This window comes from Ictalurus punctatus, chromosome 8 (assembly GCF_001660625.3).
Source record: "Ictalurus punctatus breed USDA103 chromosome 8, Coco_2.0, whole genome shotgun sequence".
Lineage (NCBI taxonomy): Eukaryota > Metazoa > Chordata > Actinopteri > Siluriformes > Ictaluridae > Ictalurus > Ictalurus punctatus.
This window is the reverse complement of record NC_030423.2, coordinates 6,927,574-6,951,498: the sequence shown is the minus strand read 5'-3', so window position 1 is coordinate 6,951,498 and position 23,925 is coordinate 6,927,574. Positions and strand designations below refer to the sequence as shown.

Sequence of the window (23,925 nt, the reverse complement as noted above, 5' to 3'; positions counted from 1 at the left end):
TGAGCAAAGAAGGCTGTGAAAAATGGTTTACTGACCACAAAATCAAGGTCTTGCCATGGCCATCCCAGTCTCCTGACTTTAAACTTGTGTTGTGAACTGAAGATGAGATTCTACCAGAATGGACCTTGAAACTGTAAGGATCTGGAGAGATTCTCTATGGAGGTATGGTCACAGATCCCTTGCCATGTATTCTCTAACCTCATCAGGCATTATAGGAGAAGACGCAGAGCTGTTATCTTGGCAAAGGGAGGTAGCATAAAGTATTGACTAAAAGGGTGCCAATAATTGTTGCACACCTATATTTAACAAATATATTTTTTTGGATAATCCTGTGTTGTGTTTGCAGTTGTTTAATATCCATGGGAGCAGAGTATTTGTGTGAATTAGTTGAAAAAAGATCAAAAGGTTAAACAATAAAGACAATTTTCACAGCCTTCTTTGCTCATATTTACCAAGGGTGCCAATATTAGTGGAGGGCACTGCAGCTGTCAGATGCGATTTCCTAAATAAACCATCAGGCACTCAAATTGGTGTATAAAATCTTGACTTGTTCTGTTACTTTGCCTCATTTTCTAATTTATTGATGTTTCATGTATTTCATGGAAACCAAAAGAAAACCAAAGTGGTCTCAGGCTGGGTTTATACTTCTGGGTCTGCATAGCTGTAACCAGCCCGGAATCATCATTTAACATGGCACATTTGACCAGGTTAATTTAGTGCTGTCTACTTATGAATGGATCACCCAAAATGGGTGTTAATAGCATGGCTGAATGGGGCCATACAGAACAAAAAAGTAACCAGCTTACACAGTAGTTACAGTGGTGCTTGAAAGTTTGTACAGAATTTTCTATATATATCTGCATAAATATGACCTAAAAACATCATCAGGTTTTCACACCAATCCTAAAAGTAGACAAATTAAACAAATAAAACAAAAATATTATACAGACACATGGCTGATGTTTATTCATACAGGGGCATCAAATTTAATAGGGATACTAGGGACATGTCCCTACCAATATCCAGAGAGTACTGAATTGTCCCTAGCAATAATTTGGTTTAACAGTTAAAATACATGTACATTTTACATATATATATATATATATATAAAATGTACATGTACATGTATTTTAACTGTTTAATATATATATAACCACTGTTATCTGTCAGTGTCTTGTGGTTTTTATTGTATTTTTTTATTCAACCTTTATTGAACCAGGAAAAGTCTCATTGAGATTAAGACTCTCTTTTACTAGAGTGCCCTGGCCAAGACAGGCAGCAGCACAATTTGTCGTACTCAAACAGATCTCGTTCTATACTACGCCTCCCTAACCCATGTCGCTAATAGGATTGGCTTTGCCGTTTCTTGCTAACGTGTGAGAGGCTGTAGCTACATCCGGTTGTATGAAGCTCTAAAGCTCCCTTAATTAGATACGCATTGTGCAGGCTACTGTCACGTGAGGAAGACACCATCATTATACCAAAAGTTCTGTTCTGTACACGAAAATACAGGGCAAATCAATCACGTCTCATATTGATTCAGGGACAGTGCATTTTTTCAATGTGTGACGATCCCGTATTAACGGGATGAGTGGCAAGCCTAAACGTTAGTTTGTGTGTGTGTGTGTGTGTGCGTGTGTGTGTGTATACTTTGACTTGTAACTCCTAATGCCACCATCCTGACTCAGCATATCACCAAATTAGCCTAACTGCCAAACACTCACACACACGCACACGCACATGCACATATGAGCGGATGAGCTACTTTACAAGAAGTTAAGTGTAAATCACTTAAAATATTTTCTCAATTTCTGATGTATAGGTCAACAATAATGCTAATAATACTATGTAACTAAGCCATATATAGCAATATAGATGTGACATGAATCAATGTGTTATTTTGTCAGGTCAGGTGACAGAAGCAATCTTGCCTGGTAGTATCTCGACAGAGCAGGAAGAGAGGCAGATGGAGAGGCAGAGTCACAGGTGAGATCGAACAATGACATGGTGATATGTTAGTAGTGAGATTCATTATTGTGACAAATGTTAGGCTGATGAGTCCCGCTGGGGCCATGTGTGTGCGGAGTTTGCATGTTCTCCCCGTGCTGCGGGGGTTTCCTTCGGGTACTCCGGTTTCCTTCCCCAGTCCAAAGACATGCATGGTAGGCTGATTGGCATGTCAAAAAGTGTGTATGTGATGTGATTGTGCCCTGCGATGGACTGGCACCCTGTCCAGGGTGTACCCCGCCTTGTGCCCGATGCTGCCTGGGATAGGCTCCAGGTTCCCGTGACCCTGAAAAGGAGTAAGCGGTAGAAGATGGATGGATGGATGGATGTTAGGCTGATGTACTGCATGGTTCATCCATGTGTCTTTGAAATGATAGCTTTGAGCAGGCACATGTCTCTTTGGACTACTTTTATGTCCCCACCAATGTCAAAATCAAACCTATGCCCTTGAGGAGTTTGTGTGTCCCTGTTCTATTTGCATTTCTCGAACACTCCAAAATAAGTAACCAAATTATCTTCACTCAAAGAATTCATTATATTATTCCTAAAAAATTACTATTTCATAGATTTAATAGATGCAAGATAGGGATCAAGACCGTGAGAAGCAAGAAATGACAACTGACAATTACATACAGTGACCTCCAGAATTACTGGTGCTGTTCAAGAAAATGAACAAAAATTAGCAAAAAAAAAAAAAAGCTGTAAAAAGAATGGGACATGCAATAAGTTGTATACGTCATAAAAATATGATAATAATAATAATAATAATAATAATAATAATAATATATTTCATCTTGTTTAAAGCTATATCTCTTATAAGTCTGTACCTCCTGGCAGGGACAACCAGGATTTGGGATTAAATATCCTGCTACTTAATAGAATTTATAATGTCATCTTTACAAGAACCACTGAAACGCCAGCCACCAAACAGCTCCAACGTATCAATTATCTACTGCCATATTGTACAGTGGGTATTACAGAATATTTTTTGGATAAGTAGTTTAATTTGAAATAATATTTAATTTATACAAACATTTTTGCCAATAAGTGGCAATAATTCTGGATGCCACTGAATGTGCAGAAGATCAGATGATCTTAAAAAATACTTACACCAGAGATTTTTATTAGCCCTGTCCTCTCTGCACTTTAGATGGTGGGTCACAAATATGTGTGTGTGTGTGTGTGTGTGTGTGTGTGTGTGTGTGTGTGTGTGTGTGTGTGTGTGCGCGCGTGAGGTTGTAGGTGGGGGCAAGAAGTGTGACTTGGTAATCGGGTGGGTAAGAAGGAGGGTCAACATTAGCAATTAAAGGTAGTCCATATGCCATATCACACTTCTGCAGGATTTTTTTTTTTTACAGGATTGTTACTACAGGATTTGGTTCTTATTTAGGTCTATATGTGAATCCAATGTGATATTTAGTCCAAGACTGGCTGTCATAGCAAATTCATCCGAAGAGCAGACCATCTGATGCAAAAAGAAGTCTCTAAGAACCCCCAAATTTCATCACAGTATCTGTTAGTAAGCCTTGTAACTTTTGGTGTCAAAGTGCATGCGTCTACAATCAGAAAGAGACTGCGCAAATTTGACCTGCATGGGAAGCGTGCCAGGAAAAAGCCTTTGCAAGACTACAGTTTGCCAATTAGCATATAGGCAAAAACCTGGCCTTTTGGAATAATGTATTCTGGGCAGAGGAATCAAAAATAGAGATGGTTGGGCACAATAACAGCAGACATGTTTGGCGCAGACTATAGGCAGCTTTTCAGGAGAAGCACATCATACCAACTGTGAAGCACAGTGGTGGAAATGTTAAAGTTTGGGGTTGCTTTGCTGCCTCAGGGACTGGAGAGTTTGCATTCGTTGACTCAACTACGAATTCTGCATCATATCAAAGAGTCCTTGAAGATAATGTGAGGCCATCTGTCCGAAAGTTGAAGTTGGAACTGAAAGTGGACTTTTGAACGGGATAATGATCCTAAGCACACTAGCAAATCCACCAAGGTATGGCTCAAATAGAAGAGATGGAGGGTCGTGGACTGGCCTAATCAAAGCCCAGATTTGAAATGTTTGGGGGGGGGGGGGGGGGGGGAGTATTTGAAACAGGCAGTACATACAAGAAAATCCTCAAACATCTTGCAACTGAAAGACTTTTTTGCAACTTTTTCCACAGAAGAATACTACATCTATTGCTATTTCTGTTGAATAAATGGATTGAAAAAGCTAATTTTCCTTGTGGTTTTGTTCAAGTACATCAACTTTATTAATAGGCACTGTTTCAAAGAGGATCAAATGTTTACTTGTCCAAATCAGAGCCTTATCAAGTTTTATCCTCTGGCTGAGGGAACACATGTAGCTTCTAGAGATTTATATGGCGATTACTGAGAGGCTCATAGTCACAGAGTGGCACTCTTAGTCTAAATATTTATATAATAAAAGTATACCCACCAATAGCTGTTTTCAGTATTTCATACATTCTCTACAAAAGTCAGATTGATAAGTGTCCTAAGATTAAATGTCAATAGAGTAATAGCATAGATAGCTTAGATAGCTACATATTTTGCTCTGTAGAAGTGTAACTTTGATATGTAGCTATAGCACTATTAACACTACCTTGATGACTATCAGAATATACCTGTCCCAACTTACAATTTATTAGTGTTCATAACAACATCAATTCAACATGAATTTACAATTATCATACAACGCACTTGTGTTTTTTTGGTTGTATAAACTTATCACCAAGGGAAAATGTGTGTTGCAGGGAAGGGCAGTAGTTAATGCTATTCATCTATCAAGATTCCATGGAATGAATATGGATGGACACTATTCCCTTCTGATCTGTTCATAAATTCATTGTTGCACATGTATGGTACACCAAATTATATATGAAGCCATTTCTTCAATAAAAGTACTATCAAGTAACTTTTGATATTTCAGTTACATCCTGTGAAGCAGTGAAAAAGAGTGGTGTGATTACTGATGCCAGTCTCTTGTTTGAATGTAATGTAGAAAGTTTGACCATGTACCCCTATTTTATACCCCTATTTTATCCACACTTTTATCCAGTAAAATTGGCTACCAAAAACCTACAAAGCACTGAATGGTCTTAATATCTGTGTTATGACCATAATGTCTGTGTGCACTTTCAGTCTATTATGATCTACAATGTCTGCTCAGATTTTTCCAACAGCTATGGAATACCGTTTCTGCTAATGTTTGGGACAAAGTCTCAGTCTTTAGGTCTATAGGCTGCTAGCATATTTGTTTAGTCAGACTTTTTATTAAATACTATTTTTCTTAGATTAAAGTACAGATCGGAGGGTTCAAATTACATAGTGTTATGTTAAACTGGGATGTTTTGACGCCTTGATCTTACCTAAAGTCATAGAAAAATGAGGCACAGTGCTGTGAAAAAGTATTTGCCTCGGTTTTTGCCTGATTTCTCGGTTTTTGTGTATCTTTAATACTAAATAGTTTTAGATCTTCAAATTAAATACAACATAAAACAAAGGGAACCTGAGTAAACACACAATACAGTTTTTTTAAAGCACAAAAAGTTATCCTACACCTATCACCCATGTGAAGATCTAATTGCCCCCTTAAACGTACAATCTGGTTGTGCAACCTTTAGCAGCAATAACTGCAACCAAATGCTTCCGATAAATGGAGATCAGTCTTTCACAGCGCTGTGGTCGAATTTTGGCCCACTCTTCTTGTCAGCACTGCATATTTATGTGGTACAATTAAGCAAAATTTTAGCTGTGAAAATTATATCGGGAAATTCAAAATAAAATGATGTAATCACTTGCAGAAAGATGCTATATATAAATTTTGCCACAAGGCATTGTTAATTATGTAGTAGTAGCAGTAGCAGTAGCAATAATAATAATAATAATAATAATAATAATAATAATAATAACCACAAGTGCCAATCTGTGGGGACCAAGGCCTATTCTTGCCAATAGAACCGTAAAGAGATCAGTTTTGTGATGATAGCTCAATGCTAGTTTTCAATGCTGATTGGCTGAAAGCAGCTGTGTTTTTGATGCAATTCAGTGATAATTAAACATCCAGTTACAGATTTGCAGATGGATCTAGCACACCAAATTTCAGCTCAATTGGATTGAATTTCAGCTCAAATTGAATTTTGGTTCCTGAGAAACAGCTATTTCATCTTCATAGTGCCCCCCAGTGGCCAATTTGAGAGAGACCACATCAAGTAATAGTAGGTCCTTCCCTGAAACTACTGGAGTTTCATGAAGATAGCTTTATGAGAACCTTGTCAAATGCCTGCTTAAACCTGATTGGCCAATGGTGGCCATGTTTTTTTCCCCAATAATTATGGAATCCTGATGAAAAATCCACTTACACATTAGCACATAGATGCACCCTACCAAATTACAGCATGATCATCCTTATGGCTCTTGAGAAACAGCTATTTGGACTTAAACTCCTATGCCACTTATGTATGTCCATGCCCCAGATGTCCTCAGAACCTTGTACTGAACATGCATTTCTAGTTTGGTTAGGGTTAGGGTTACATACAAATAACTGGACTGTCTAAATTGAGCAGTAGAGTTCACACAGAAATTCAAGACACAAACAGGACACAAAAGTTGGGCACTTGGGTCAGGCCCTGAAGTCTGAAAAGAGGCCAATTCAATGTGCTGGTTTATAAACTGAGAAAGAAGGACTTTTGGAAGAAAAGAAGGATTGGGCCGTGGGACCACCCTGCAGTCATCCAGCAACCAACGCAAGCACAACTTGCTAACAGACATCGCGTGCAACTCACTGACTCTTTTCACAGAAGCAATAGCAAAAAGCAGTCTTCAAGGACATCCATTTTATGTCAATGTTTTGAAAGAGCTCAAACTGGGATGAGCAAAGGAATGCAAGTATGAGTGGCAAATCCCACACAGGAAAGTGAGGATTCTGAGCAGGGTTCAGACGGCGTGGACCCTTCAGAAAACTGCAGACAAGACTGTGAGATTCAATTAAATTCACTGCATGCACTTTTAACAATGGACATTGTCCCAAAGCATATATAAATTCGGGATATAGATTTTAAATGTTTGAATTTGTCCCTAATGAGCAAGCCAGAGCCGATGGTGGCAAGGAAAAACTCCCTGAGATGATATGAGGAAGAAACCTTGAGAAGAACCAGACTCAAAGGGAAACCCATCCTCATCTGGGTCACACCGAATAGTGCGATTATAAATAAAATCCCTTCGATAAATGTGCTAATACTACATGGTCCAATAGTGCAGTTGTGTAACAAGGAAAAATTCATTATAGTTTTTACATGAAGTTTGTTTTGTTGAACTTCTCCACTGTTCACTGATGGGAGACTTGAGTGCAGAATTGTTTGTGGTAATTGAAATGCTAAGGCTATAATAGCAATTTAATAATCTCAATATGAATTGAAATCCAAAGCCATCTTGTGAATTTAAAGTGGTACCCCCACTTAAGAGAAGATCCACCAACTGGAACATGATATGCAGAAATCGCAGCAACGTACACTTTCAATGTGAAAGCCGCTTTGCCCTTGTTGAAGAAAGCTTAAGATTCTTGGAATGTCACAGGTTGCAGTATCAAGCCTTCGCGCCTCACACCATGCAGAAAAAAGCTTCCAACGGGTAGCATAAATTTGTCGTGTGGAAGAAGCTCTAGCATTAGAGATGGTGTGAATAACCGCAGGGTCACAATGCTCCAGAGAAGGATTTAACCCAATGGCCAAACCCAAAGCTGTAAATGAGCTGGATCTGGTGCCAGACACTGGCCTCCAGCTGGGAAAGAAGGTCCTTCCTGAGGGGAAGCTTCCATGGACTGCCGTTAAGTCTCAGCAACAAAGGAAAGCATGGTCTGGCTGGCCACCCTGGTGCCACAAATAGCAAACTGTGCTTGCACAGGGAGATCCTGTGTAACGTCTCCCATAACAGAGGGATAGATGGGAACGCATAGAGTAGGCAGACCATCCAACTGGACACTTCCGTCTTTGTGAACCATAAGTGACAGTGAGTGGTCATCTCTGAAGCAAACAGATCCATCTCCGCTCTTCCATATTGTAGCCAGATCTCCTGCACCACATCTGGATGAAGCCTCCATAGTCCTGGATGTAGCTGATCCTTAAAAGGAGCATCCGCAGTTTGGTTGCATGCTCCTGGAATATGAGCTGCCCTCAGTGAAGTGAGTTGCGGCTGACACCATGTCAGGATCTCATGAATAAGCTGCTGTGCCGTCCTGGTGGTTCAGATGATACACTGTTGAGATATTGTCGGAATGAACGAGAACATGGCGGCCTGTCAGGACTAACATGAAATACTTTAGAGCTAAGAACACTGCAGGTATTTCCAGCGAGTTGATATGCACTGTGGCCTGGGTCGGTGTCCAGCGCCCACAAATACCCCTTCAATTCTATGTTGCCCCCCACCCTGTGAGGGAAGCGTCTGTCATGACCAACTCCCGATTAGAGGGAACATCACCCAGGGGCACTCCTGCCCTCAGAAACTCTACCTGTCCCCACCACCTTAACGCAGGTATGCAACGGTGAAAAATTACAATCAGTCGATGGTGCTGTCTGGTAGGATCTATCTGCAACCTGTTGTTCCATAACTGGAGTGATCTGAGGTAAAGTATACCCAGGGGAATAACCATGCAGCCGCCATTAACATCCCTATTAGTCATAGGGATGTTAACCTTGTCCTGCAAAGAAACACCCGGGTGAAAGTGAGCCAAAAGTTATAGAATGTTCAACACATGTTCCTGAGACAGGGTGGCAGACATTAGGCAGGAATTCAGGGTCATTCCTATGAATGTGGTGGTCTATGTTGGAATCTGACAGCTCTTTTTCCCGTTCACAGAAAAACCAAACTTATGCACATGCCAGTAGTCCAAATAAGGCAGAACACGCATACCTCTCATCCAAAGAGGACATAGAGTCGTGCTCACACACCTTGGGAAGACACGAGGAGCAAGCGAAAGACAGAAAGATAGCACTTTGAACTGGTAGGCTTGATTCAGGAAACTGAAACGCAGAAACTTTCTGTGAAGAACAGCAATTTGGACGTGAAAGAATGCATCTTTCAGGTCAACATTTACAAACGAATCATCTGCTGTTACAGACTGAAGAACATCGTCTGTGCACAGCATTCGAAAATGAAGGAACTTCAAGAACAAATTCAGATGCCTCAAATTGAGAATTGGGCAGAAATCTTCGTCCTTCTCAGGAACAAGAAAATATGTCTAATAGAAGCCGTCTCCTTGAATGACGGATGAACTTTTTTTAAGGCTCCCTTCTCTAACAGTGAACAAATTTCCCGAGAGACAGCCATAGCCCAAATTGTGTCTCTGACAATCGTAGGAACAATTCTTGAAAAATTGGGAGGCTGGAGTCAAAATTGTAGAGTATATCTGATGCTCAGAGTCGTCAAAACCCAGGGGTGTGTTGGTCCTCCAGTACTCCAACTGTTCTATAGAAAAACGATCGACTGCCAGCATGAGCGTCTTGGGTTTTATGTATGCAACTTTCAGCGGGGGGGGGGAGCTGATGGGGTCCTCCTGGCAATGGTCAATGAGGCGGCCGAAAGGCTCTAACATCTTCAGTAACACGAGGTCTTTGAGGGGACTGTGACTGAGGCATAGCGTGCCAGCAGAAATGTTGCTCCGATGCGATATAGTGATGTCGGGTCTGAATGGCTGGTATCCTAAAGGTAGGTATCTTCAAGGTTTTCTTAAAGCCTTCAGTTAGCCATGCTCGGGCTAGCCACACTTGGCGGCAGTTTGCCAGAAGCATGGTTGTAAGACTACCCAGCTTGCGGGTCACATAGCCCATTGCCAAAAGGACAGTTTGTAGAAAATGCAAAATAGAAGGATCAACATTCGCTGGTTCCAGCATACTGGTGGCAGTAAGAAGTAACTGACATATTGTGTTTTCTGTATGAGTAATGTAGTAATGCAAACTCGTATGCCTTTTTTAGCAAGGAGTCTGTACAACCACCTTTGCACACTGGGACATTGCACATACCCTTGTAGAGCTTCGTCAAGAGACACCACCAAGGATGCAACAGGCTGCTCTATTTCCAGAGCACAACTCACCCTGATGGAATCTGCTTCAGCCATAGATGCTAGCATCCAAGCAATCCTTGAGCTCTGCCTAGGCAGACCAAAACCAGTGAGGGCATTTGAATTTTAAATAACAAAATCTTCACATGGTGGCATGTCAAAAGAAGTCACAGCTGTCACCTGTCTGAAGAAAAAAAAAAAAAAACGTTAATTTGGGTAGATTGGACAGGTGACTCATCAAGTCCTAGATGAGCAATTGCTATTCGAAGCACAACCAAAGTATCTTCAGGGGAGGCCTAGGCCTGGCCAGACGACTGAACTGATCCCCCACTAGACCCCTCTGCTGGATAATCAGTGAAAACATCCTGAGGTTATGGTTGTGCAGTAACAGCCAAGGCATTCCCATGATCGCGAAAAAAAGAATCCAAAGCACTCGTAGAAAGCACATCCAAATCAGAATGATGTGAGAAACAAGGGGAATCAAGAGCTCCCTGATTCTGAACATTCTCATCCTCCTGTGTCACCACTACAGGTGTAGCAGATGTGACCAGCTAAAGCACGTGAAGCAGGTGTTTCAGCGCTGCCATTTCTGAAGAAAGCACAGAAACCATCTTAGAAAGAGAATTTTCAACAACACACGAATGTTCATCACTTCGCGATGCGGCCCTCTTCTTAGATAGGAGGGGAGCGCCGGCTGCTGCAGACGTCATGTGATTCCAAGTGCGAGAAAGGGCTGACAGCTAAAAGGCTGCAGTGCAGACATGGGTCCATGAGAACCTCTCTCACATGTTGAATACCCAAACATGACGGGCAGATGTCATGACCGTCGTCCGGGAGAAGATTATTAGGGCACAGCTTACAGGTCAGTGGGAAACCAGTGGCAATCGAACTGTGAGCCATAGCTACTCGCTAATAACACCCTGGGATAGCCATAAGGTTTAAATCTAAGTGGGACGATGGTAATGAAGCAACGAAGGCAGGCAGGAAAAAGAATAAAAAAATAATACGACTCCTTCGGATGGACCGACAGGTAATACCAACAAATATCTCACAAAAAAAGAGAAAAAATATCTCAAATGACCAACGGATTGAACCAAGGGGTACAGTGAATAATGCAATTTGAGGGAGAGAAAAAAACAACTTAGAACAGCTGAATAGATGACACGTTAACCGGGGACCATTAACTCCACCCGGAAATCACCAGCCTACAGATTGCACCGAGAGGCACAGAGTGTTACCGACGCAAACAATATAAACTCACCAAAATGCTGTTAAATAGCCTAGTCCGCTGAAGTGGCGTAGATAAGCGCTGACACAGTTTTTAAGGACAATATTTCGCTGCACTTGACACCGCAATTACATCACTCAACCAAAGACAACCTATCTCAACCAGGCGAGAAAGCGAAAGAGGCAAGGTGCTGAGCTACTGCGGTTTATAACCCCCAGGGCTCAGCATATGTCACTACGTGATTTTGTTGGTATACTCTCTCGACCTGTCTGGCTGGTGCTGCGATAATCCAATAGTGTTACACTGCCTCTGGGAATCAGTAAGAATGAAACAGAACTATAGTTTCTGTGGTGTATTGTATTGTACTTTATTCTAATTAAGTAAATAAATATGGCTAGTAAAAACACTGCCAAACAGCCCATGTTCTCGGTTCATGTGTGTATTGCAGTGGGTGGGGGGACTTGAAAAGGAGTAGAACAGACCACACCATCAAGGTACTTTGCACCACAATGAAATATTTAAACCAACTGGAGCATGTTATGTTTAAACACACATATCAAATGAAATATTTCTGCCATGTCTTATTGGTTCGTCTCTTGGTTTTGTCAATAAAAACCTACCTGCATTTGCATCCAAACCTGTGTTCTTTATGACAATCTTTCCTTAACATTGATTTCCAATCAGTAGGAAAGCTTTTTTCCTATTACAATACACTAGTCCAAAATTCAAAAGTGGAGCAGATATACACAGCTCTACTGTCATAAATTAAATAAACACTATCAAACATCAAATCAAAATACAGCACATAATAATCCAGGTGTGGTGTTTCTTGTCTACAAAACCACAAGATGGCAATATTGTTGCATGAATCTGTGCATGGTCGATTCCATACAGTCTGAGACCGCTAGTGAAAACGCTTTTATTTTGCATTCTTTTCTAAATTAACACAACAATTTTCATTACAAATTATTGACCATAACTTGAAAGAAAAGTAGAATCATTCAAATATTTACAATAATTTCAGAGTTTCTTAGTATTTGATATGTCCCCTGTTTGCTTTAATGACCGTGTGCACTCAAGCGAGCATGGACTCCACAAGTTTAGATCAGACTCATCAGAGTTTCATCTGGAAAACCTGAGGAAAATCTCACCTTTTGTACACAGCAGTTAACATGGTCAATATCACAAATTTGCTTACATTTACATAGGGACCTAAAAATAGTGCAGAATCTGGAATATAAAATATTCAACATGTTAAACACTTTCTTTGTTTTAAATATTTCAAAATAAAAAACCTTTTATTTTAAATAAAATATTTTTAAAAACTCAGACTTTTGGACCCCGCTGTATATACATAAGAGCAAAAGAAACAGTAATTCTATTAAACCCTGGAATTTAATGCATACTTACTACATACATCTGTGTCATAGCATTATAAACACAAACTAAAACCCAGATTTTAAAACAAAAACGCTGAATCAAATCACAGGACATGAATTTTCAGTAGCATGTAAAACTGCTGACATGAAGGGAATCTGAAGTATTCCTTGAGACAAAATAGCAACGTGAGGAATATGCCACTGTTAAGGTGAGAAAACGGGGAATTAAATAACAGTGGCACAGCCTTGGAATAATTTTCAGTTTACCAACAAGCAAGAAAAAAAACTAAATATCTAGAATACCAAAGTTTAGCCTGGCTACTGCTGTGATTGCTGGGAAAATAATATATTTATTGTCACTACAGTACAATACAATAAATTTTGCATGGTACAAAATAAAAGGCAACATTTACAAAGTACAATCAGTTGTTTGTTAACAAACTCTTAAACAGATTACAAGTTGACATAAGCAGATTACAAAGATATCCATCTAAAAAAATAGAGGTATCCATTTAATCTAACTCAAAAACAGCAGTAGCAGATATATGATCTAAGCCTGAGCAGTCTCAAAAGCTTTCAGCCAGCAGCATATTAAGATGTAATCAAGCCAAACATACTATTTGTCATGGTACATGGAACATATTGAAGACAACTATTACGTGAACTTTAATTTATAGTAAGTTTATAAATCTGTAAGTTTATAACCAGTGCATTTGCGTGGATTTTTCATTTTGGGTGTAATAATTTATATAAAAAGTGGACTTCACTGGGGATTGTGGTTTTAATGATTGTCTCATGCCTAACAACTTTTAATACATTTAACTGCTAATTTTATTTCTCTTACTACCATTATCTCTTGACTCTGCCAATTCTGGAGATGCTGTCAGCCCCATTGAGTCTTCTACACCAGAGTGCAGACATGCTACCTTATCAGGGTGTGTGAAGCACACAGTTAAATTACACTGCAGCAACTGAGTCTTTGCTGGAAACAAATAATGAAAAATAGATCAAACTAGGTTATCAAGGACAAACAAACTATTGGAACTGATACAGTGAGGGGAAAAAAGTATTTGATCCCCTGCTGATTTTGTACGTTTGCCCACTGACAAAGAAATGATCAGTCTATAATTTTAATGGTAGATTTATTTGAACAGTGAGAGACAGAATAACAACAAAAAAAATCCAGAAAAACGCATGTCAAAAATGTTATAAATTGATTTAAATTTTAATGAGGGAAATATGTATTTGACCCCTCTGCAAAACATGACTTAGTACTTGGTGGCAAAACCCTTGTTGGCAATCACAGAGGTCAGACGTTTCTTGTAGTTGGCCACCAGGTTTGCACACATCTCAGGAGGGATTTTGTCCCACTCCTCTTTGCAAATCTTCTCCAAGTCATTAAGGTTTCGAGGCTGACGTTTGGCAACTCGAACCTTCAGCTCCCTCCACAGATTTTCTATGGGATTAAGGTCTGGAGACTGGCTAGGCCACTCCAGGACCTTAATGTGCTTCTTCTTGAGCCACTCCTTTGTTGCCTTGGCCGTGTGTTTTGGGTCATTGTCATGCTGGAATACCCATCCACGACCCATTTTCAATGCCCTGGCTGAGGGAAGGAGGTTCTCACCCAAGATTTGACGGTACATGGCCCCATCCATCGTCCCTTTGATGCGGTGAAGTTGTCCTGTCCCCTTAGCAGAAAAACACCCCCAAAGCATAATGTTTCCACCTCCATGTTTGATGGTGGGGATGGTGTTCTTGGGGTCATAGGCAGCATTCCTCCTCCTCCAAACACGGCGAGTTGAGTTGATGCCAAAGAGCTCCATTTTGGTCTCATCTGACCACAACACTTTCACCCAGTTGTCCTCTGAATCATTCAGATGTTCATTGGCAAACTTCAGACGGGAATGTATATGTGTTTTCTTGAGCAGGGGGACCTTGCGGGCGCTGCAGGATTTCAGTCCTTCACGGCGTAGTGTGTTACCAATTGTTTTCTTGGTGACTATGGTCCCAGCTGCCTTGAGATCATTGACAAGATCCTCCCATGTAGTTCTGGGCTGATTCCTCACTGTTTTCATGATCATTGCAACTCCACGAGGTGAGATCTTGCATGGAGCCCCAGGCCGAGGGAGATTGACAGTTCTTTTGTGTTTCTTCCATTTGTGAATAATCGCACCAACTGTTGTCACCTTCTCACCAAGCTGCTTGGCAATGGTCTTGTAGCCCATTCCAGACTTGTGTAGGTCTACAATCTTGTCCCTGACATCCTTGGAGAGCTCTTTGGTCTTGGCCATGGTGGAGAGTTTGGAATCTGATTGATTGATTGCTTCTGTGGACAGGTGTCTTTTACCAAAACAGGTAACAAGCTGAGATTAGGAGCACTCCCTTTAAGAGTGTGCTCCTAATCTCAGCTCGTTACCTGTATAAAAGACACCTGGGAGCCAGAAATCTTTCTGATTGAGAGGGGGTCAAATACTTATTTCCCTCATTAAAATGGAAATCAATTTATAACATTTTTGACATGCGTTTTTCTGGATTTTCTTGTTGTTATTCTGTCTCTCACTGTTCAAATAAACCTACCATTAAAATTATAGACTGATCATTTCTTTGTCAGTGGGCAAACGTACAAAATCAGCAGGGGATCAAATACTTTTTTCCCTCACTGTACATGCTGCAATATGTCTAATTCAGTGAAATCAGCTATAATGACTGTAAGATACAAGTACACAAACCATAATAGATTGTAATAATCTGCATTGTGCTCCAATATAATAACAAATGTTTGTAGCAACTTAAGAATTTAATAGCATTGTGGTTTAGACTTCTGCATGTGACATCCATTAAGTCATGCACCACCTTTAATATTATACATGACTCCCATTTGACTTTCCTCTTTTCTGCAGCTAACTCTCACAACCGATAGGCATCAACAGATGTTAATCAGGGTCAGAGCACTGCTGTAACGGGAGTTTCGTCCAAAACAGTTTCCCAACCTGTGACCTGTATCAGTTCATCTAAAAATGTACAGACACTAGGGTAAAACACTGTCATGTTCTTACTAAGCCTTTGTTTTTTTTTGTTGTTGTTATTTTTTTAACTGAGGCTGTGTCCTCTGTTCCAAGCTACCACACAGGACCCTTACACCCGTCTAAAGAAAGTGATCAATGCACAATTTTAACCTTTTTTTTTCTAACACAATGACAGTTTGAAGAACAGTTGTCAAATAAATATGGTGTAAACCTGGCTCACAGACTTTGATGTATCATTACTAAAGGAATTCTATACACAGTTGTCATTTTTAATTATAAGGTGGCACTTACAGTATGTATAGTTCCTTCAATGAAGATTAAAAACCTATTCTCACATACTGAGTGCATCAAATCTAAATAAAAACCACAAACAAACAGACCAGAGGTTTGTGTATTGCAAATAACCTATATTTTCATTTATCTGTCTGTTCTGATTAAAGAAAATGATGACTAAATTTTTGAGAAATGGATTTATAAAGAGTGGCTATATGCTAGATACAATTAAATGTTCAATTATAATCATTTGTAATAAATTTTGGATAAATATCAAATGTTAGCACAGTTAGCTCCACAATTAAATAATCAAAATAGTCTGGTGGCTATTTGGTTTATACACACATTACAATTGTTTTAAATGTCAGTATCAAATTATGAATTAACTAGGCTAAATCATTCTGTTGTTCACACCTTCCAACTGATCCAAAGTCTCAGAAATAGTATCCAGCTTCATCAGTATGCAATCCAGATCAACAGTGGAAGCAGTGAACCCCATATCTGTGGACAGGTCCATTTTCTCCTTCTGGAACAGATCAAATAAACATTAAACAAATACTGAATAAATAAATGTAACAATAAGGGGAAAAAAAAGTCAAACAGTAAAACTCTGCATGGCCCAGTCTGACATGTTATTGCATCCATTCATGCTATATAGAGTCTAGAGACTGAGTGTAGAGACTGTATACAGGTGCATCTCATAAAATTAAAATATCATGGAAAAAGCATTATTTTCCCCCCATAATTTAATTCAAAAAGTGAAACTTTAATATATTATATATAAAACACATAAATTTTAATATTTCATGCCTTTTTAATCTTAAAGTTTTAATCTTGATGATTACAGCTTACTGCTCATGGAAATCAAACATCCAGTATCTGAAAATATTTGAATAAAAATTTATAAAACAGAAATGTCGACCTTCTGAAAAGTATGTTAATTTATGCACTCAATACTTGGTTGGGGTTCCTTTTGCACAAATTACTGCATCAATGCGGCGTGGCTTGTGGGCAATCAGCCTCTAGCAATGCTAATGTGTTATGGAAGCCCAGATTGCTTTGATAGTGACCTTCAGCTCGTCTGCATTATTGGGTCTGGTGTCTCTCATAGATTCTCTTTGGGGTTCAGGTCAGGCGAGGTGGCTGGCCAATCAAGTACACTTATACCATGGTCAGTAAACCAGTTACTTGTAGTTTTGGCATTGTGGGCAGGTGCCAAGTCCTGCTGGAAAAGGAAATCAGCAACTACATAAAGCTTGTCAGCAGATGAAAGCATGAAGTGCTCTAAAATCTGGTAGACTCTCAACTTGAGATAACACAGTGGACCAATACCAGCAGATGACGTGGCACCCCAAATCATCACTGACTGTGGAAACTTCACACTGGACTTCAAGCAACTTGCATTCTGTCTCTGCACTCTTCCTCCAGACACTGGAACCTTGATTTCCAAATGAAATGCAAAATTTACTTTCATCTTTAAAGTGTGTGTGTACTGAACCAGACAGAGATTAAAGGCTCAGGAAACATTTGCAGGTGTTTTGAGTTAATTAGCTGATTACAGCCCTTCTCAAGTCAACATTTCTTATTAACTTTTTTATTCTAATAGTTTGAGATACTGGATTTTTTTAAAAAATTTTATTTCCATGAGCTGTAAGGCATAATCACTAAGATTAAAACAAATAAAAAAAGGCTTGAAATATTTCACTTTATGTATAAATGGTCTGCACTTATATAGCACTTTATAATGAATCTAGAATATATGAAAGTTCCACTTTTTGAATTAAATTATGGAATAAAACAAACTTTTCCATGATATTCTATTTTTTTGTTATGCACCTGTATGTAGAGTGCCATAGTATTTGTCATTTGTCCTATAGAACAAAATCTGCACTGAAATGCAATAGATGAAAAATAAAAGCAAAAATATACCAACTATTTTGGCATCTGATAAAAACTCTAAAACGGATTTCTGCCATAAAATTATCAACCACACTGAACTTGTTTAAGTTTTTTATTATTATTATCAGTAGCAAACAGTTGTCAATCAAACCCAAGTGTGTTTTACAATATTTTACTAGCAGTTTAAATGGAAATTAAAAAGCATCTTCAGTTTATTATTATTATTTAAATCAGCGTTTACTCTTGGGTTGTCTTTTGGTTTGCAACTATACGTTGGTCAACTAGATTGTCTCCGGAGCCGCAGATAACAGCTTTACACTGGACGAATTCGTTCTTCAGCCTCTTGAGGGATTTTGCGAGTTGAGGATCAGTCCTCAGTACCACCATGTCGTACGTCATCCAGGTCACATTCACTGGGAGCAGAGAATGGGGAAACTGTTAATATAGCTAGATTTCTGTTACAGAGCACTATAAACTTCTGGTTTGCTGTATATGCATTTCACCTGAAATTTTCTCCATCTGTTCGGTCATCCTCTCTAAATCTTTACTGCATTCTAAAGTTTCACGACCAAAATCCTCGTATTGTTCCCCAGCTGAAGCATTGTCAACCATCTAAAAACCGAGATAAGCAAGCTAGCTAAATTAGTTAGCGAGTGCTAGCTAAAATACGCAATATTTAGCCACATTCGCGTACATCTTTTATACAAGAAGCAAATTAGTGAGCTGCTACGAGTTAATAAGAAGTCAATAAGCAGTTTAAAATGGTCTGGTAAACAGACCTACTGGATAACTACTTTTTATGTGCTAGCTACAAATCTGCCGAGCTATCGGACAAGGTTATCGCAAACAATTCGCTAGCAAGCTTGGTTTCCAATTTAGCTAATATCATTAGCTGTCTTTACATTGCCTAAGTACAGGTGACAGGACTTATATAATTTACGTAAAAAATTACATCACCTTGCTAAAGTAACTTTCGATGGTTTATGTCAAACGCGACTTTTGATAGAGGCTGTCAGGGTTTGAAGGAAATTTCTGACGAGTTTCTCTCCGTCTCCGTGGGCACGCAAAGCTCTCCTGAAGCACGCGCGAAAATTAAAGGACACAACAGAAACGCCCGGTTTGCGTTCCACAATTAATGTGCTCCCGAAACACTGAAAAGTTCATATGGGCAGGTCTGTATGCAAGGTTATTATAGTTTTGCATTTTTCATTAGTTTTTATTTTGTATTGACTTTTCAAGTTCAGTTTAGTTTTAATTAGTTTTTAAAGCGGGTTTGCTAGTTTAGTTTAGATTTTTTGGAAAATGCTTAGTTTTAGTTTAGTTTTTTTTTTTTATTAGTTTTAGTCTTTTGTAATATGGGTTATTTGTCAAGGCCAGAAAAAGTACTGTGTAATAAAAACTCAACAAAAACATCATACAATTTTAGAAATATGTACTCAACAATAACACCAGTACATAAAATGTACAGATGGGCACAAATAAGCTGACACACCCATGAAAGATGCTGTTAATCCTCTCTTGCTCCAACCATCTACACGTAGGGTCAGCTTCCTCGCACCCTAATGATATCTTTTCATTTCTGCTTTGCCGTATCCATCTTAGCCCCAATAAGGCTGTTGACTCTTGCAGCTCCAGGTGTTTTGAACTTTGGTTCGAGTAAAGTTTTTGAAGGCAACTCTCACAGTTGTGTAGACATCCCAGCATCAATAAACATATTAACCAGCGCTTCCTCCCGCTTGTGGTGTTCCTGCGTATTTACTAACCAGCAGCTATCGGTTCTCCGGTGAAAGCACTGCCGTAGTGTTCTCTGTTCTGCGGTTGTCTCGGTCATGCTGCCTAGCCCTGTTTCGGGGGAGGGGGGCTTGGCGTTCTCCTTTACCTTATTAAGGTAAACTAGGGTAGCCTCCCGGTGCGTGCTTCTCAAATGTACTTTCAAATTCGTGGGATTTTTCCCTTTAATAAATTGTCCACATATTTCACCACCTTCCACTGGAAGACACTTGCTTTTATGTGACACACAGTCATATTCAAAGTAATCCCAAATAGGACTCTTTCTTCCGACTTTCGGTACCGCCATGATGCCAGGCGAGGAGCATGGACTGTGCTGTGTTCAATTTAACATGGAATGTCATAATTCCGGGTTCCCAGTCGGAAATGTCAACTCTGAAAGATATTTGCTCTGTGAAAGACATTGACAAAGATGTAAACTAAGGACATTTACTCAATAATTGTATTTTATTTTAGTTAGTTTTGAAAATAGACAATATAGTTTTAGTTAGTTATCGTTTTTTTTTAAAAATGCCTGGTTTTTATTTCGATTTCAGTTAACGGCAATGTTTTTTCACAACTAGTTTTCATTATTTCGTTCGTTTTCGTTTGCGATTATAACCTTGTCTGTATGTCGTACAGTGAAAATAATGAATAAGCCAATTACTGATTTTAAGTAAAAATTTGAAAATAAGTGAGAGGTTGTTCCCTTAAGCCCCTAACCATCAATTAAAATCTATAGTCCTGTTGAAAAATCTAGCTTGGTCTGACCAGCTGTGTTTCCAAAACGCAGTCAGAGCTGGTTATATTGATAGACCATAACACAACAGTAAGACAAATAGAAAATCTCAAACATTTATTGATTCATTGAGGCAAGGAATAAAGATGATGGAAAATAATTTAACACTTGACAAAGATGATCTACGACCATGACAAGCTCAGCATGTGATTTGGATGCTGGTAGCTGTAAAACCAAGCTGGATTTTTCAGTATACAAATAATTAAAATGTCCATTTTTGTTATATCAGCCTACATTGTCTGCCTTCCAAATTAGTTGTAGAAAGAGAAATTATATGTTTATCAAATAATTCCTCATGCAACACATCTGCTGGACTGAAATGAAAATGAAAGCTGCTATAATGAAAAGCTAAATGAGTTTTCTTCCCTACTGTGGTATTAATGATAACTGTGGGCATTCTATTTATTTATTTATTTATTTATTTATTTATTTATTTTTGCTGTTGTTGTGAGAGCGCAACGAAAATTGTATATAATTGTCAATAATTTGGTATGGTATTGAAGTGGTCTTGAATGAACATGATTCATCATAAAGGTTTGTTGATTATTTCCATATTTTATTTGCATTCACACCAATGCACACACAGGATCCAAAAGGATATTTCACTGTACAAAACATATTGTGTATGCATCATAAAAATCACTCAGCAATCTATAAATGTATCCTTTAAATGACAAAAAAACTGACCAAAGAGTGAATATAGTCATATAACTAGAAAGAGAAAGTAACCAATAAGAAGAAAAGGGAGGTGCCAGATATGCATGAATAAAACAGGTGCGACAGGTGACAGCACTGACTAGAGTGCAAGGGCAAACAATGGCAGAGTGAAGAAAGATATTAGACCTCTCAACTGTTGATCTGTTTTTAAAAGAAGAGAACAAGAAATCTTTCCGGACCATAGAAGAAACAGTGTATTACATCTGGAGCCACCTGAGCCATTTGTATCCAGATAGGAGCATCTTATGAAGCAATAATCATGGCATCATATGAACAAGGTCAGTCTCCAATTCGATGTGGTCCACAATTCCCCAGCTTGGGACAGGAGCCTCCAGAGCTGAGCCTTTACAGCGATAATTACTATCCTCCTCCATCATTGCCAAGTCCACAGAGGACAAACCCCTCCTCATATGATCTTGGGGAATATGCAACTTCATCTCCTAACCCATACCTGTGGTTCAGTGGTACTGGGATCAACACTTCTGCATATCTGGGTGGTGCACCAGGTCCTGCTGTATCTTCCTTTGTTCCACAGCACTATGGCATGCAGAGGCCCTACATTGGGCAAGGAGGTCCTGGGGGTGGTGGTGGAGAACTGGGATGGTTCTCAATACCTTCTCAGGAGGACCTAATGAAGCTGGTCAGACCACCCTACTCATACTCTGCACTCATTGCAATGGCAATACATGGTGCTCCAGACCGGCGCCTGACTCTGAGCCAGATTTACCAGTATGTAGCAGATAATTTTCCTTTCTACAATAAGAGCAAAGCTGGCTGGCAGAACTCCATTCGCCACAACCTATCACTGAACGACTGTTTCAAGAAAGTTCCTCGGGATGAAGATGACCCTGGTAAGAACTCTTGAGTGTGTTTGTCTTTTAATTGTCTTAAGCCATTTTGAATACTGGTGGGTAAGGTTTTCTGGGAGGTTTTTACATGGTATCATATTCCAGTCAAATTCATGTCAAATCTTTCTCTCTCACTCTTAAGGTAAAGGTAATTACTGGACCCTTGATCCAAACTGTGAAAAGATGTTTGACAATGGCAACTTCAGGCGCAAGAGGAAGAGAAAGTCTGATGGTCTTGCTGGGGAGGGCAACTCTGGAGGAACTCTTAGCTCAGAGGCAGGAGATGGGAGTGGGAGCTCTAAAAATGCAACGCTTGACATTTCAACCTCATCTGAGAAAGCTCCGGCCATGCCCCCCCCACCTTGCCTGAGCAACTTTCTGACAGAAATGTCTGGGGTATCAGCTGGATCTCTGGAGGTGGATGGAGAAATTATTAATCGCTCCATACCTCTCAGCCTGCCAGTGGATGGCACACAAAGACCAACCCAAACATCAGGCTTCAGCTCCTACTCCCCTGGTTCCACAGTCCCTGAGTGGGCATCATCTCTCCCACCACCTCCTCCTATTTCCCCCTCAGGTTCTCATGCCACTTTAGGCTACAGTAGCCCAGCTTTCAACCAGTTCAGTGGCCATTTCTACCCTGGCTTGAACTCAACTGGCATTCTGTATCCCCGAGAGGGCACAGAGGTGTGATAGAACTGTACAGAAGTCAACAGAAATAGCACAAGCTGCATAGTAAACTGCAGCCAGAGACTGGTGAGGGAGAAAAAAAAGCTTCACACATACACACACTTACTACCAGTTGACTGGTTTTGGTTGAATGCTGAAATGGCCCCGTGAGTGTGAGATTACAGCAGATTCCCACAGGAACAGCTTAGTCAGCATCATGATATGCGTGATACTAACAAAGGCCACCAGCAGCTTCAATGTGAGGTCTGCTGCTGACATTATGCCATTCCATCCAACTATCTTTGCTGATCATATCACTAAAACTGTAAGCACTTGTACTAAACACTGAACATGACTTAAAAAAAAAGTCTTTAACCAGCAGAGTAACCTTTGAGAACGTGCATGTCGCGCAACATTCTTCATTCTACACCTGTAATTTGATCCTTTCAGTTTTTTAAACTTTATCTGTTTAATGGAAAGTTGTGATGTCTTTTTACTTCTAACAGTGTGAGTAAATGTTGTACAGAGTTTTATGTGTGTCTTCTGTTACTTTTTTAATAAAGAATTGTCAACAGTATCCAGTGTTTAATCAACTGAACACAATAATGATTTACTAAATTATAACTCTGAGAGAGCAGTAAGTAAGTAGCTCTGGATAAGGGTCATAAATGTAAATGTAAGTTTTTAATGCAAAATCACCATTCAGCTAAAGACTAAATGCATGGCACAAAAACATGATTATAAAAAATGTCTAATTAGTCTAGTCCCAGTTTTGATTCAACATTACAAATTTAAAAAAATATTTTAAATCTTTTTTTTTTTTTTTTTAACTTTGTATTACATTGTTGTAAGAGCTATTATGTTACATATTACATTAGGTACAAAAATGATCCTTAATGGAAAGCATATGTAACTTCCCTAAATATGAAATGTAACTAAAGCAACTGTGTTAATTAGCTCAAATTTTGTAAATAATATAAAAAAAAATTTGTCAACTATAAGTGGGGAAAAACAGAACATGGTCAGATAAAAACAGGGTCAGATAACCAAAAATATATAACCAAAAAAAAAAAAATATATATATATATATATATATATATATATATATATATATATATAATCTATATATATATTGGCTCTTTATTTGAAAGAATCTAATTGAAGTATTCAGTTTTAGGAAATTTAGAGAAAAGAAAATTAGCTGGCCTCATTTTCCATATGACCAAAAACAAGATAAATTCTATATGTCCTTTT

The 23,925-nt window shown here is 39.1% G+C and overlaps 2 protein-coding genes across 2 annotated transcripts; one reads left to right on the top strand and one right to left on the bottom strand.

The window, feature by feature from the left end:
• Window positions 1-17,931: 17,931 nt before the first annotated feature.
• syce3 (synaptonemal complex central element protein 3) lies at window positions 17,932-18,993 on the bottom strand. The gene is made up of 3 exons (XM_017473505.3): window positions 18,829-18,993; window positions 18,375-18,483; window positions 17,932-18,284 (listed from the first exon to the last, which is right to left on the bottom strand). The coding sequence occupies exons 2-3, from the start codon at window positions 18,481-18,483 to the stop codon at window positions 18,109-18,111; spliced, it is 285 nt and encodes a 94-aa protein (XP_017328994.1). The 5' UTR covers window positions 18,829-18,993; the 3' UTR covers window positions 17,932-18,108.
• A 2,220-nt stretch (window positions 18,994-21,213) lies between these two features.
• On the top strand, window positions 21,214-23,248 carry foxi3b (forkhead box I3b). Its single transcript, XM_017475238.3, has 2 exons — window positions 21,214-22,005; window positions 22,145-23,248. Exons 1-2 carry the CDS (start codon window positions 21,414-21,416, stop codon window positions 22,693-22,695), a joined length of 1,143 nt encoding a protein of 380 aa, XP_017330727.1. The 5' UTR covers window positions 21,214-21,413; the 3' UTR covers window positions 22,696-23,248.
• Window positions 23,249-23,925: the final 677 nt, after the last annotated feature.